Source organism: Carettochelys insculpta, chromosome 15 (assembly GCF_033958435.1).
Source record: "Carettochelys insculpta isolate YL-2023 chromosome 15, ASM3395843v1, whole genome shotgun sequence".
NCBI classification, from domain to species: domain Eukaryota; kingdom Metazoa; phylum Chordata; order Testudines; family Carettochelyidae; genus Carettochelys; species Carettochelys insculpta.
This window is the reverse complement of record NC_134151.1, coordinates 6004027-6017207: the sequence shown is the minus strand read 5'-3', so window position 1 is coordinate 6017207 and position 13181 is coordinate 6004027. Positions and strand designations below refer to the sequence as shown.

Below are 13181 nucleotides of genomic sequence, written 5' to 3'. Positions count from 1 at the left end.
GCCCCAACCCCATGCCCTACCGCTGAGCACCCCCACCTGTGCAATCCAGAGTCTCCTCCTGCATCCCAGACTCCTGATCCCAGCCCCACCCCAAAGCCCACACCCCTAGCCCAGGGCCTGTACCCCCCTCCTGCACCCAGGCTTGAGCCTCTCCCCAGACTTGAAGCCTTCTGTTACATTTCAGACCCCTCATACCTGGGTCCACCCTTCACTCCCAGCCCAGACCTACCTGCAAACCAACCCCCTGCCACAGCCCAGAGCCCCATTGCTACCCTGGACCCCTCATCTCTGGCTCAACCCCAGTGCCCTCACCCCCCTCCTGCACCTCAACACCTTGCCTCAGTCTGCAGCTTTCCAAATCCCTTGTCCCCACACCCTAGACTAAAACACCCTCCTTTACCCCCAGCCCCATACTCATAGCTGGAGCCCTCATCACCTCCCACACCCCAATTACCTGGGCCAGCCCAGAGCTTCCTGCTGCACCTGTAGCCTGAACCCCCTTCTAGCCCCAGCCTCATGCCCCAGCCCAGTGACAATGAGGATGGAGGAGAGCAGGCCACTAAGGGAGGTGGAATGTAGTGATGGGGGGAAGTCTTGGGGAAGAGGTGGGGCTAGGGTGTTTTGTTCAATGCAGCATGACTGGGCTAGTTCAGTCTTGGGTGTCAGCCCAGAGGGAAGGGTCCAGCCCAGCCATCGGGGTGGGGGCGCAGATGGGGGGACCTGGCACGTGGTGAGGAGATGGTGAAGATAAAGCCTCGGCCAACAATTCAACTTTGTGGCTCAACATCTGGTCTGGTAAGGCCTGCCCCTCACTCCTTTGGCCCACTGAAATCCAGCCCCAAACCATTCCCCTTTCCACAAGGGTGTCTACCCCATCTCCAATCTCTGCCACAGATGGTGTTCAGTAGAATTGTGGGAAATGTCCAGGAAATTTCTTAGATTTCTACTCTTCCTGTTTGGGCCCCAGCTGGTACTGCTGTCCTGTAATATTCCTCTGAAGTCCTCCATCAGGGAATGGTGTTACTGACTTACAGTTTCTGTGTCTTGGAGGTGGCATGTGGAAATCTGTTCCATCATGTGTTCCTTCTAATGCAGTAGACACAAGCTCTCTATTATGGTTTTAATCGATTGTTCATTGCAGACTTACACCTGGGAAGATTCTTTTACACATGTCAGTAACACAGCATTAGGGTTAAACTTGTGTTTTGATATTGTCCATATTTTTTCTGTGTGTGTGTGCGCGCACGTGCGTGTGTATGTCCGCACATGCATACATGTGCGTTTGTGTGTATGCGAGATTTCACAATCCCACATGGTACGATATTTCAGGTTTCTTATTTTTTACATCTCTTTACATATGATATTGTATGTGCTGGGTGTAATAAAACTTATTTAAATTATAAATGTTTCTCTTTTTGGTGACTTTATCACAACTGTTCTCACTGTTACTTAACACAAAAAGTGCCCACTCTTCACAAGACTTCATATATACCTTTTGCCTTCTGTCAAACAGCACAAGTTGTCTAGTATTTCTTGATGTACGCTATATGTCATTGAAACAATTTCTTTTTTTTCTTCGTTTAACATTCTATAATATCTTTTCATAGGGGTACACTACTGATCATTCTTTTTTTTTTTTCCGATACAGAGGTATTTACTTATACAACTTTTAGCTTAAAGATGCAGCAGCTAGTTTTGTATTGCACTCTTACTTGTTTTACCCATAGGAATGGTAGTAACTGAGTGTTGCTTTAAAAAATGTAACAAATTTTTCATTCAATATGGTTTCGTCTCTTATAAGTGGACTGCAGGAATTCTGGAGGGAAATACAAGTCACCTGTCAAAGTAGAGCACAAGTGAATGGAGGTCATAATGTCATACATCTGTTTCATTGTTCTTCATAGTGTTATGGTTTCTGGTATTTAAAATCTGTCCTTTATCTGGCCTACGAGAGAGTTCTTGCTTTACATGCAAAGACTTCTAAAACCATCTTTAGCAATGGTTAAGGTTCAAAGGGATGGTAAAATATTTCAGCTGATTGTTCTGAGAGTGATGGATCTATAATTCAGGTATATCTGGTGCTTCTGAAGTGCTCTGGTGTTAAAGAAAAATAGGAGATTGTAGCCTTTTCACTAGCTTCTTCTGTCTGAATCAGTCCCTGAAGCACAGACTCCATGCAAGTCCTCTGGGATATCTGATCAATATCTCAATAAAATCTCTTCATCTCTTCAGTCGTTATTGCTTTAAATGGAACTCATGTGACTGATGTCAAAACACACAGTAAAGAGCCAAAATCAGACTTCAGACATCTCTTTTTCCTTTCTAGCCAACCACCTCTTCTGTTGTGAGGCAGAATGGGCTCTGTTAACAATGTTTACTAGTTCCGTGAACAATCAACTTAGATAGTGAAAGGTTTTTTAAAAGGACCTAGAGTGAGTAGGTTATGTGGACTGCCCAACAAACCATGAGCTGGTGGAATAGTCTTGTTTTTATAATGCCTTTCTAGCCATATACTAGTGAAGGCTATCACCAAAGTATTGCTATTTGATATAGTCTTTGAGTATTTCAAGTCTAGAATATCTCCAGTGCATGTTATATGTAGAAAAGAGATGGGTGTGAAGAGAAGGTATGAGCTGAATTCTCTCTTTGTTTCCATGCTTGAATTGCTCCATGGGCTTAATTTTCCTTCATCTGCAGACAGTGATTCTTCTTTGCTTATTTTCCCAGCCTCAAAATGTAGATCATTGCCATGTTGATAAACTCTTGTGTATTTCAAGAGTTTTTTCTGAGAACTCTTAATGAGCCTTGAGTTGTAATTCTTCACTCCTTGATACCAGTTTACAGAAACAATTTCCAAAGAATCCTTACCGGTTACTGAAACAAAATAAGGCCATTAATGTTGCTGGTAATCATTAGTGAAAGTGTGTGCATAATAAGCTTCAAGATAATCAATGCCTTTTTTTTTTCAGATGCTAGTATGTATGCTCATTATCTTTTCAATGCATTTGACACTGCACAGAATGGATCGGTTAAGTTTGAGGTAATTAACTCACATCATATTTTGGTCATCTTTCTCTAACAGTCAAGTGATTTTTTTTTATCTTCGACATTTTCCCTTCACTCTGAACTATTAGTATTTTCTGGCAAAATTGTTAGTCTTCAGATAAAATTCAACCAGATACTATCTGTCAGTGATATTACATATTTTCTTCATCTAAGGATTTCATGTTTCAGCCACCACCACCAGAGTGATATCATCACCACAGGAAAAGTTAGTGGTCAAGGGTGTAGAGGGAGAAGAATGGAGAAATGCAACAGCAGAGTTAGTGCATGAGATGGAGGGAGATGGAGAGAGGAAAAGAGATGCAGTGTTGTAGACATCACTAACATGGATGGAAGGGACTAAGATGCTAATGATTTCTATGGTAGCTAAGGCTACTGCTGAACATATAGATGTAGGTTAGAATTAGGTCTATTGTCCTCAGGATTCCTTTCATAAAAGTAAACTTGCTTGTATAACTAATTGAGTAGCCATCTTCAGGCCCCTCCCTACTGAAGAAGAAACCATCCATTTATTAACCAAAAGCCACTCTGGTGCTCTGGCAACAAAAGTCTATCAACATTCAGCCTTCTGTGTATTAAAGGGTTTGTGGCACATGAGTGTGAAGTAGCAGATCTAAGCAGGAAGGACTTAGGTGTTTGGAACAAGGTCATTGTGAGTCCCAGAACAAAGCCATACTGCTCTACTGTTCAACCAAGAATATTAGTGTGTTCTAGAAGGGAGCAGAGATGAGGTGTTCCATCTATTGGGTGGGGGGTAAGAAAGGTACCATGTGAACAGAGTGGTTCCCCGTGGCAACAGCTTTGTTGAAATTAGGTGGACTATGTAATATTAAGTACCAAATTAATCACATGGCAAAATCATGCTAATACCTGAGTTATCCTCTGAGCATGTCCAGTAGGAATTAGATGTTTCTAAAGATGTAAATGTACACACTTAGCTATTAATGATAGACCTTTCCACTGCTTATGAGTTTGTCCCATTATTGAGCTTTTCCTAAAGCTCAGCAAATCCTTATTCCACCCTGTGAGCAAGGAGTGAGGTTTATTATGAGATGCTGCTGTTGGGTTGGTCATTTCCAGTGGCTGTTGAACCTAGAAACTCTAGATCATTAGTATGGGTCCATAGCAGTATGATCAACCTCCTTCAGGCCCAGCCGCTACTGGAGTGTGGGAGGGAGGACAGCACCCTTGTACATTTAGGGTGTGACTACACTAGAAACTAACTTTGAAATTAGGCACTACTTCAAAGTAGGCAGCAGAGAGTGTACACACATTTTCCTTTACTTTGAAGTTAATTTCGAAGTAGGGAGCCAAACTTCAAAGTCCTTACTCCATTCCCAGGAATGGAGTAGTGCCCTATTTTGAAGCTTAACTTCGAAGTAGGGTGTGTGTAGACACTCAACTTCGAAGTTGTATTTTGAAGTAAGCAACTTTGAAGTTATTTTTGTAGTGTAGATGCAACGTTAGTGTAAGGTTGGGCTAAAGGGTGTAGCAATATTCTCTGTAAAGCTGTGCTATTTTTAAAAGTCTTAAAATGACATTTCTTCTCTGTTGAACCAGGATTTTGTGATGGCACTGTCAATTTTATTGAGAGGAACAGTTCACGAAAAGCTAAGATGGACATTTAATCTGTATGACATAAATAAAGATGGTTTCATAAACAAGGAGGTAAGACATTATGGCACTGACGTCTGATTACTTTCTAAAAGAAATGAATGGCTTATGTCGCACAGCATAATTCAGGTTTCACGCAGCTAATGAAGTGCCCGTAAGCAATGGGCATGAGCGATTCTTTCTGTTGGTATTCTAGGAAACGCGCATGGTTGCTTTGTACCATGCAGCTGTAGAGCCTAAATTTCTCCTGTATTATGATGTGCCAAAAAAAATTCGTTAGCTAGGAGCAAATTCTGCATTCCTAAAGGTATCTATTGATTCACAAAGGTAACTCTTGGGATGAGTATCTAATTACTGGTATGAAAGTGACTGTGCTAATGCCTTTAACTCCATGAGCATTTCTGGTGTTAGCTACAAAGCTGAGTGGTTGTCCAGTTCTTCAAAAACACAGTGCCTTCTCTCCCACAAACTTGACCCCTGAACGATTTACTAGATCTGCAGCAAAATAGTGTCCAGGAATGTGCAGTGAACAGTGGCAGCGTAATATCCATGCAGACTTGATGATGGGTGATTTAATGCTTAAACCACATGAATCAAAGTCAACAGAACTGAGTTTAATTCGTATCACCACTTTAAGCTTCCTGGATAACTATGGGTAAGTCAAGGTAGATTGCAGTTTTATAAAGAGCCTTAATAAATCTTTTTACCTCTAGAAAATATAGACAGAAATAATGTCACTAAGATGTTGATTTATCTGAATGGGTGGACACAATCAAATGATTAGCCACCCAGGACTCATGGGTCATTCCCACCTTTGGCTCCGTATGGCCTCTGGGGGGAACCCCCTTCATTGTGGCAGCCTTTCTCAGGAGTCCACTCTCTTCCAGGGGTTAAACCCCTCTGCCTCGTAGAAGTGTGTCTCTCTGAGCCTTCAGCCTGTGCTCTTGCCATGGGCCCCCTCAGGGAGTCCACTGTCTCTTGGCCTTTTGAGCATCCACCCCCATAGGGTATAATGCAATCCTGTTCTCTAGACTAGGGAGACTCTCAGCCAGTGTAAAACAGGAGGGTTTATTGAGTGTTTGAACACATCTTAGGAACTTTCAGGGCTCTCAGGCCTGGTCTCCTTCATCACAGTATGTCTCAGTCTCTCCTGTGTCCAGGTGAGCTCTGCCTTTTCTCATCTCCCAGTCTGGCTACTATATCCTATATCCTTCCAGCCAAGTATCTGACATCACCAGCTCCAATAGATCCTCCCCTGTCCTTTTTGTCTTCCATCCCAACTAAACAGGTCCCTGGGGCCTTCTCTTCACTGCCCTTTGTTCTCCTCTCCCTAGAACCGGTTGGTCAGATCAACAGAGTCCTCTCTCCTCAGCCCATTGTCCTCCCACTGGCCGGAACTAGCTGCCTTGTAAGCCAGGCAGGGTTTCCCTGTCACATGGTCACCAGTCACTAAGGTCCCCCATATCTCCAGGCTAGTGTCTGGGGGGTCTCAGCTGCTAGGCAAAGTCATATCTGGTACTCAGCAACAAACCTTCCCTCACCATGTTGTTAAACAGGCAGCCCACAGGGAAACTGAGGTATGCACACAGTGGGACACACGCACCATTCATGTAAAACAATGCAAAATTACCCACTTCATCTCACCTGGTTACGTTAATTTACACAAAAGCCTACAGGTAAAAAACTCAGAAAGCTGGCTGGTAACATCTGTCTCGCAATTTTTCTTTTCTTCAGTTTCTTTCTTTGAAGATGGAGGCTGATATTGTTTTGGCAGCTGCCATCACATTTCTCAAAATCTTTCGTTTTTTTGCTTTGTGCAAGTCAGCTTTTAGTCTTGGTCTTGAGGTTTCTTTCTCCTGCTAGAGTATCTTTGTGGGAAGCAACAGGCATGTCTGTTCTTGTCTCACCTTTCTGTTGGAGGAAGAATCAGTAACATAGATCTTGGCATATTTTTAGCGTAACTTACTTTATTTATAGATACCTGTCCTGGAACAGGCACTCTAACAAACAGCATAACATAAGGACTGCGGGGGGGGCTGGGGTGTCACCAAATGAAATGAATGGGTAGCAGGTTTAAAACTAACAAAAGGATGTTTTTCTTCACACACTGCACAGTAGGCCTTATAGAACTCTTTGCCAGAATATGTTGTGAAGACCAGGACTTTAACAGGGTTCAAAAAAGAGCTAGATAAAATCCATGGAGGTTAGGTCCATCAATGGCTATTAGCCAGGATGGGTAGGGATGGTGTCCCTCACCTCTGTTCATGAGAGGCTGGAAATGGTTGACAAGTGGGGAATCACATTGATGATTACCTATTCTATTCACTCCCTCTGGGGCGTTAGACATTGGCCTCTGTTGGAAGATGGGATACTGGGCTGGAGGGACCTTTGGTCTGACCCACTATGGCTGTTCTTATGTTCTTAACATGCAGGGTAACACCTTTTTCAAGGGCTACGACTACACCTCAATGCCTGACTTCCAGAATTTCTATAGCATGCAAATAAAATAAAGTTACATGAAAAATATACCAAGGTTCTACATTACTGATTCCTCCCCCAAAAGGAAGGTGACATATAGGGTCTTGATGTCTGCTGTCACTCATGTGTGACAATGCATACTTCTCCAGATGTTTGTGGGACTTAATCAAATAAAGCCAAGGTATGGCACATTTTACCCAGAGTGAGTTGCACATTACTGCATCAACTTGATTTTCAGTTGGACAGACTCCAGAATATCGTACTACTCAATGTAAGGGTGGCAAATTCGTGCTCTTAATGTCTAACTTAAGATTTTGACATCTTTGAATTTTCAAATATTTGGCACTAGGGAACTGGGAAGGGAAGAGATGCAGAGGAAGCCATTAAGTTGACCCAGGGAAGAGGTTAGTGATGTGAGATACTTATAGAAATAATCAACGAACACACAAGTGAGAGCCGCCTGTTTCAAATAGCTCTAGCCTGACAGAAGTGTCACGTGGCAGAATGGAGTTAGTCAGTAGTGCAGTTAAGACTAACACTGTTCTTGGGAGCCAAAGAGAGAACAAACCCCCATACTCCTTGTCCTACCTTGGCCAAAGGAAAATCTTTTGTCCACTGTGGTGCAGGCAGACTGAGGGCATGAATTAACATTACATTTAGTCTGGGGCTTTCAGAGGAGCCAACAGGCACCCAACTGTGAGTGACTGTCAGAGAGGACTTGGGCACCTACCTAATTTAGTCCCCTTTGGAAATCCCAGTCTCCAGACTGCTCTATGCTATGCAAATGCAGGTTTCAAAAGACTAAGTGCCATTTTATCCAGGCTCCTATCCACAAGAAGTCTTACAAATCTCAGATTTAAAAAAATATCATAATCCCTCTCCTCCAATTCCTCCCTTGTTGTCAACCCTACCCATGTTAGCTTTATGCATGGATGAGGTCTTGTTGAAGGTTTGATCCCTCTGGTTAAGTTTTTCAGTAAACAGGGCCATGTAATTAGAACACAGGAAGACAAAGCAATATTTCAGTGGGTTCAAAGATCATCAGATGATAGCTCCATAGCAGAATTATGCAGTTATTATAGCACAGATGATAATCTCTGTTTTCTAATTATTTTCTAATGTTAATTATGAAAGTAGAAACTGAACTAGTTATTCACGCCTGTTCACACCAAGGGCAAGGGTCTTGTCAAATTGTTTCCCGTCAGCAAAAGAAGATGGTCGAAAATTAGTTCTGCGCACCTCTGTCAATGAAAGTTAAGTGAGCAAATAATGGAATGGCTTTACTGCAGTGCTGCTGGGTTTATGGAGATAAAGACCAAAACGAATGGGATGGGATGCTTCTGCACGCTGTTTGCACAATCTCATTTTCAGTGTAGGATGATCAAACAAATACATGATGAGCACAAAAGTAGATGGAAATGGTGGCATCTACTTCACAATAAAAGTCCTCCTTCCAACCTTTTGCTTCTTTCTGACTGTGTGTGGTTTGGAAGTTTTTGCAGTTCAGTTGCCACCCAATTTTTTGATTACTTTTGCATTTGTACATCTAAGTTATAGATGCAGAAGAGTACCCCAAGGTTAATCTTGATCATTTTCCTCAAAGTAACCTGAACTTTCTCTTTAATCAAATCTTTATGACAGAAGATTTGTCACATCTTATAGTTCAGAAGCAAAGAAAACTCCTTTCCCCAGCTCAGAAGAGCTTCATCCAAGCACTTTATTCTCAGGCTTTAGGAATGCGGGTTGTAACAGAAAGCTATAAGTATGCTAGTAGAAACGAAAATATAAAGGCACAAGATTCCACCACCAGCCTGTTCTTCAGCTCCAGTTGCAGCAAACTATTCCATGTAAAGCTCTTCCTTCCCTGACTGCCAAAGTGCTGTGTATGTAGAATTTTTCATTATCCCAGCTTCCCCCTGCAGGAGTGAAGAACAACTAGTTAATTCATTTGGTACCAGTCCTCAGATATGCCCCGTGCACCTGCTCAATGTCCTCCGGATGGCACGTTGAACTTCTGTGTGACTCTCGCAGCTAAATGCAAGTTCATGATCATACCATTGAAGAACCGTGGTTTAACTGGTATCCTGCCAAAACTGTCACTCTCAGATCAGATAGAGATCTGCAGTCCAAGAGTGAATAGCATTGCTGAACACCTAGTCCTTGCTCCTTTTGCCTCTGGGAAGCTCTGCTTTGGAATATGTTCACCTTAATATGTCCAGATGGTGTATAACAGCAGCATCAAATAGGAATTCAAAGCTCACCACATTTGGGGTTGTCATCTTTCCATATTTGCCACATTATAGTATACAAAATTTTATTAAATAATAGTAGAAAAATAAATACCTTCTGGCCTTTGAATTTGCACAAAACTGTGACATAATAATCACAGACGTAAGTGCAGCAACACAACTCATTGCAGCAAAGAGAAGCATGGCACGGCTTGTAACAGCCATCCCCCGGCATGACTGGGAGTGATCTGCTGTCCAAGAGTAACTGTCTTGATCACGTGTGACAAACTGGAAAAATTATTATTTCTTATGAGTTAGGTATGCATGCGTTCTCCACAACACAGTGTCCTATTCGCTACATGTGGCAAGTAGCAAATGTCTTGGACACCATGGGTGTATAAAGTCATATATGCAAGTGAGATCAAATCTGAGCATGCAAAAGAATTCAGGAAGGCCCATATTTGGCACTAGGTTCTGAAAGTCTATCAAGAGCTAATTTCTTATTCTGTGTAGTGTGCGCACCCACTGTCTGTCCTCAATCTCCCTTTATTGTGCTGTCATCCCATGTCTTGGCTGGCCTGCAATCACTTTTGAGCTCCTTCCAATATGAATTTTGTCTTGGTTTATAGTCTCTAAAACACTCTCTTCATTTATGGTGTAACAAAATTGCTTAGCACATTGAGGCACCTGAGAAGGGTTGTAAGATGTTTGGGACAGGAGTGATTACTACTCTGTAGAGTTTCTAGAACAATGTAGCACCATTCTTGGTTGGTCCTTAGTCATCACCATAAGAAACAGAATTAATAAGTCAAAAAGCCACAAGTTCTATTGAGTGCCAGAGGTGACTTTTCCCAGTAACTGGATGGCCACAGTCTTCACATGGGACTGATTGACCCCAAGGAAGTTGTGCCAAATTATCACTGTGTCATTGTAATATGGCTGAGGACCGAGCACAGGCTTTGAGACTGAACACTAGCTGTAACCATTGCACACTGAGTGGGAACACTTGTAAACTGAATAGTCATAGGCCAGAGATGGCATTTCCTGCAGAGCTCTCCAGCAATATCTGGTGGTGTGAAACTGGGGAGATTTATAGTGGTTTCACAGGAGCTTTTGCAGCTTGATAGCAGAGTAAGACAGATCCATTTGCAGAGTGACATATGTATGATGACTTCCCTGTGTACACCAACAGAGGTTTGTGCTGTCTGGAACTATACTAGAAATGCCAACAGTGAAACTTAAGGCTGTACCTTCCTTAACATTAGAAAGAAAGTGAAGCGTTGTGCCTTATTCAGAATAAAATGATAATGTGCTGCTTGTTTGTAATAATTTCCCTGTCGTGTTTTTGCATGTGACTCTCCAGGAAATGATGGATATAGTAAAGGCAATTTATGATATGATGGGAAAGTACACATATCCTGTTCTCAAGGAAGATGCTCCAAGGCTGCACGTAGAAGTTTTCTTCCAGGTACTTAGCTGATTTCTAATGTATTCCTCTTGGCTCTTAGCTATCAGGAAAACCTGAGCAATGACATTCACCCCTTCAGAATTTCAGTGGTAGCCCCTAAGTGCAGAAGGTATTGCATGCAGTTTTATCCAAGTAGTAAAATGACATGCTACATTTGCAGAAATATCTGTCTTATGCAAATTAAAAATATTTCTTTTTGGTTTGTTTTGCAGAAAATGGATAAAAACAAAGATGGTGTCGTAACTTTAGATGAGTTTATTGAATCATGTCAGGAGGTATGGACAATCCTATTGTTGTTGTGAAAGTAGAGAAGATGGTCAGATGCCACAATGTTCACACCCACTCTGGATTTCAGACCCTTCCAAGTCTATGGGTGCTCAGGATCCCATATTTCATTCTGCTGGATATTCAAGCCATCTGTAAAATTCAGCTCTGGGTTCTGAGCTGTGAATCTCCTTAAGGATGAGGGAGTGCTTTGAAGATTCATGAATTTGGGCCATACTGATCACTGAATATATCCTGTTTATTTCTAGTGTTGATGGCCAGTGTTTTTATTTTCCTAAGTGAATTCCTGAGTCCTTGTTACTGTACAAAACTCACAGAGACTTTAATTTATGTAGAGAGACAAAGTCAGCCTCTCAAAAAACAGAAAATGTGGGTTTGTTTTTCTCAATAATGTTTACAGGGACTACCACCTTGTCTGAGGTGTCCAGAAGCATAACATGTTCATAAAATGGTCTTGGTTACAACACTGACTCATAAAACTCATTGATGTTTAAAGTCAAGTGCTAAAAACAGGTGCTATAAAATGTTTTTTTCCAAAATGAATATCTTTGGCAAATTCCATAAATTAAACTGGCAGTGATAATTATTTACGGTTATTTTTAGTGCCTACACAAAGATCAGCATCAACATGAACATGCAATTAGCCCAACGTCTGTTTTCTTGGACTCTAATTAACTGTGTGACTGTTTGGTCAGGGAGGTTTCCAGAACCTAATCAATGCAATGAAAGTGTGTGCATTTTAGAGAGCTTAAGACAGCATTAATTATCATTTACTAAGCATCAAGCTTTCCCTAGAAACTAATTTTCATTCTCTAATCAAAACGTTTCAGTTTTTTTCAGGTATTTTTTGCAGAGGGGAGGAAAAGGGAATTTTCAATCAAAACAACTGGGCAGATTTACAGAATGTTTCAGTCATCCAAATCTGCATTTTTTGAGAAAATTTTCAGAGGAAAAATTTATCCAGCTGTGTTCAGGATTATGGAACTCAACCCTCATTATTAGATGACTAATGCACCACCTGTTTATTTTGGTTGCTTTATTCTTGATCCCTTCTGTTTCCTTGCTTGTGTTTTGGCCGCTTCCTTAATTTTTTTCATCATTGCTTAGTTCTCCATCTTTTGTATTAGTGAGGTGCTAATCCTTCTTACTGGTGGTTGACTTGACTTATAGTTACTAGGTTACAGATCTAGCCCTGGGGGAAGATTTATATGAGTATCAATGTGAGAATTTAAAAAGCTTCACTTGTCTTTTAGATTTTTTTAAATGCTAAGTTAATCAGGACCAAAGATGTCTATGAAGAATTTCAGAGACCTAAACAAGACAGGTGAATGGCAGAATGATGGCAGATAAAATCTTGCCCCTTAGAGGGAAAACATTAAACTATTCTTATTGTTAATTTAGATATCTGTAAGGTGTAACAACTCAGGAAAGGAACCTGGGTGTTTGAACTTTCTGCACTATGAAATCTTCTGTTCAGTGTCGGCTGTGATGAAAAAAACAAAGATTATGTAAGGATGTATAAGGAATGGGATAGCAAAGAATACCAAAATCAATGTCTTTACGTAAATCAATGTGTGGTCTCAACTGGAATCCTGTGTACTGTTCAGGTCACCTCATCTGTAGAAAGACGTTTCATAACTGCAAATAGTTCAGAAGAGAGCAGCAAGAATGACTGTAGACCTGGGAAAACTCTCTCCTGTAGAGAGACTGAAAGGATTGGCATCACTTTCCTTAAAAAGGAGACAAATGAGAAGTGCACACTAAAGGTGTATAGCATAATCAGCAATCTAGAGAAGTAGGTTGGGTGCTTCTGTTGTCCCTGCTTCAAAATACATGAGTGAGGGCCATTGAAATAAATTAACTGATGGGAAATTAAAAATCAATAAATGAAAATACATTTTCCGACAACTTGTAATTAAACTGTGGCTGCCATTGACACCAAGAACTTAATAAGATTGAAAGAGATTAGATATTTAAGTGAATATCATCAAGCATATTCAGGGTTCTTATTATCAGTGATGACAGAAATTTCGGTAGGGCAATGA

General features: G+C 41.3%; 1 protein-coding gene across 1 annotated transcript in view; it reads left to right on the top strand.

Annotated features, from left to right (window-relative positions):
- Nucleotides 1-13181, top strand: part of KCNIP1 (potassium voltage-gated channel interacting protein 1) — a 485674-nt gene that overhangs the window by 469357 nt on the left and 3136 nt on the right. Inside the window, exons 4-7 of the mRNA XM_075009498.1 lie at nt 2970-3040; nt 4624-4731; nt 10747-10851; nt 11064-11126. Coding sequence (XP_074865599.1) covers nt 2970-3040; nt 4624-4731; nt 10747-10851; nt 11064-11126 — 347 coding nt within the window. The remainder of the gene's footprint in view (nt 1-2969; nt 3041-4623; nt 4732-10746; nt 10852-11063; nt 11127-13181) is intronic.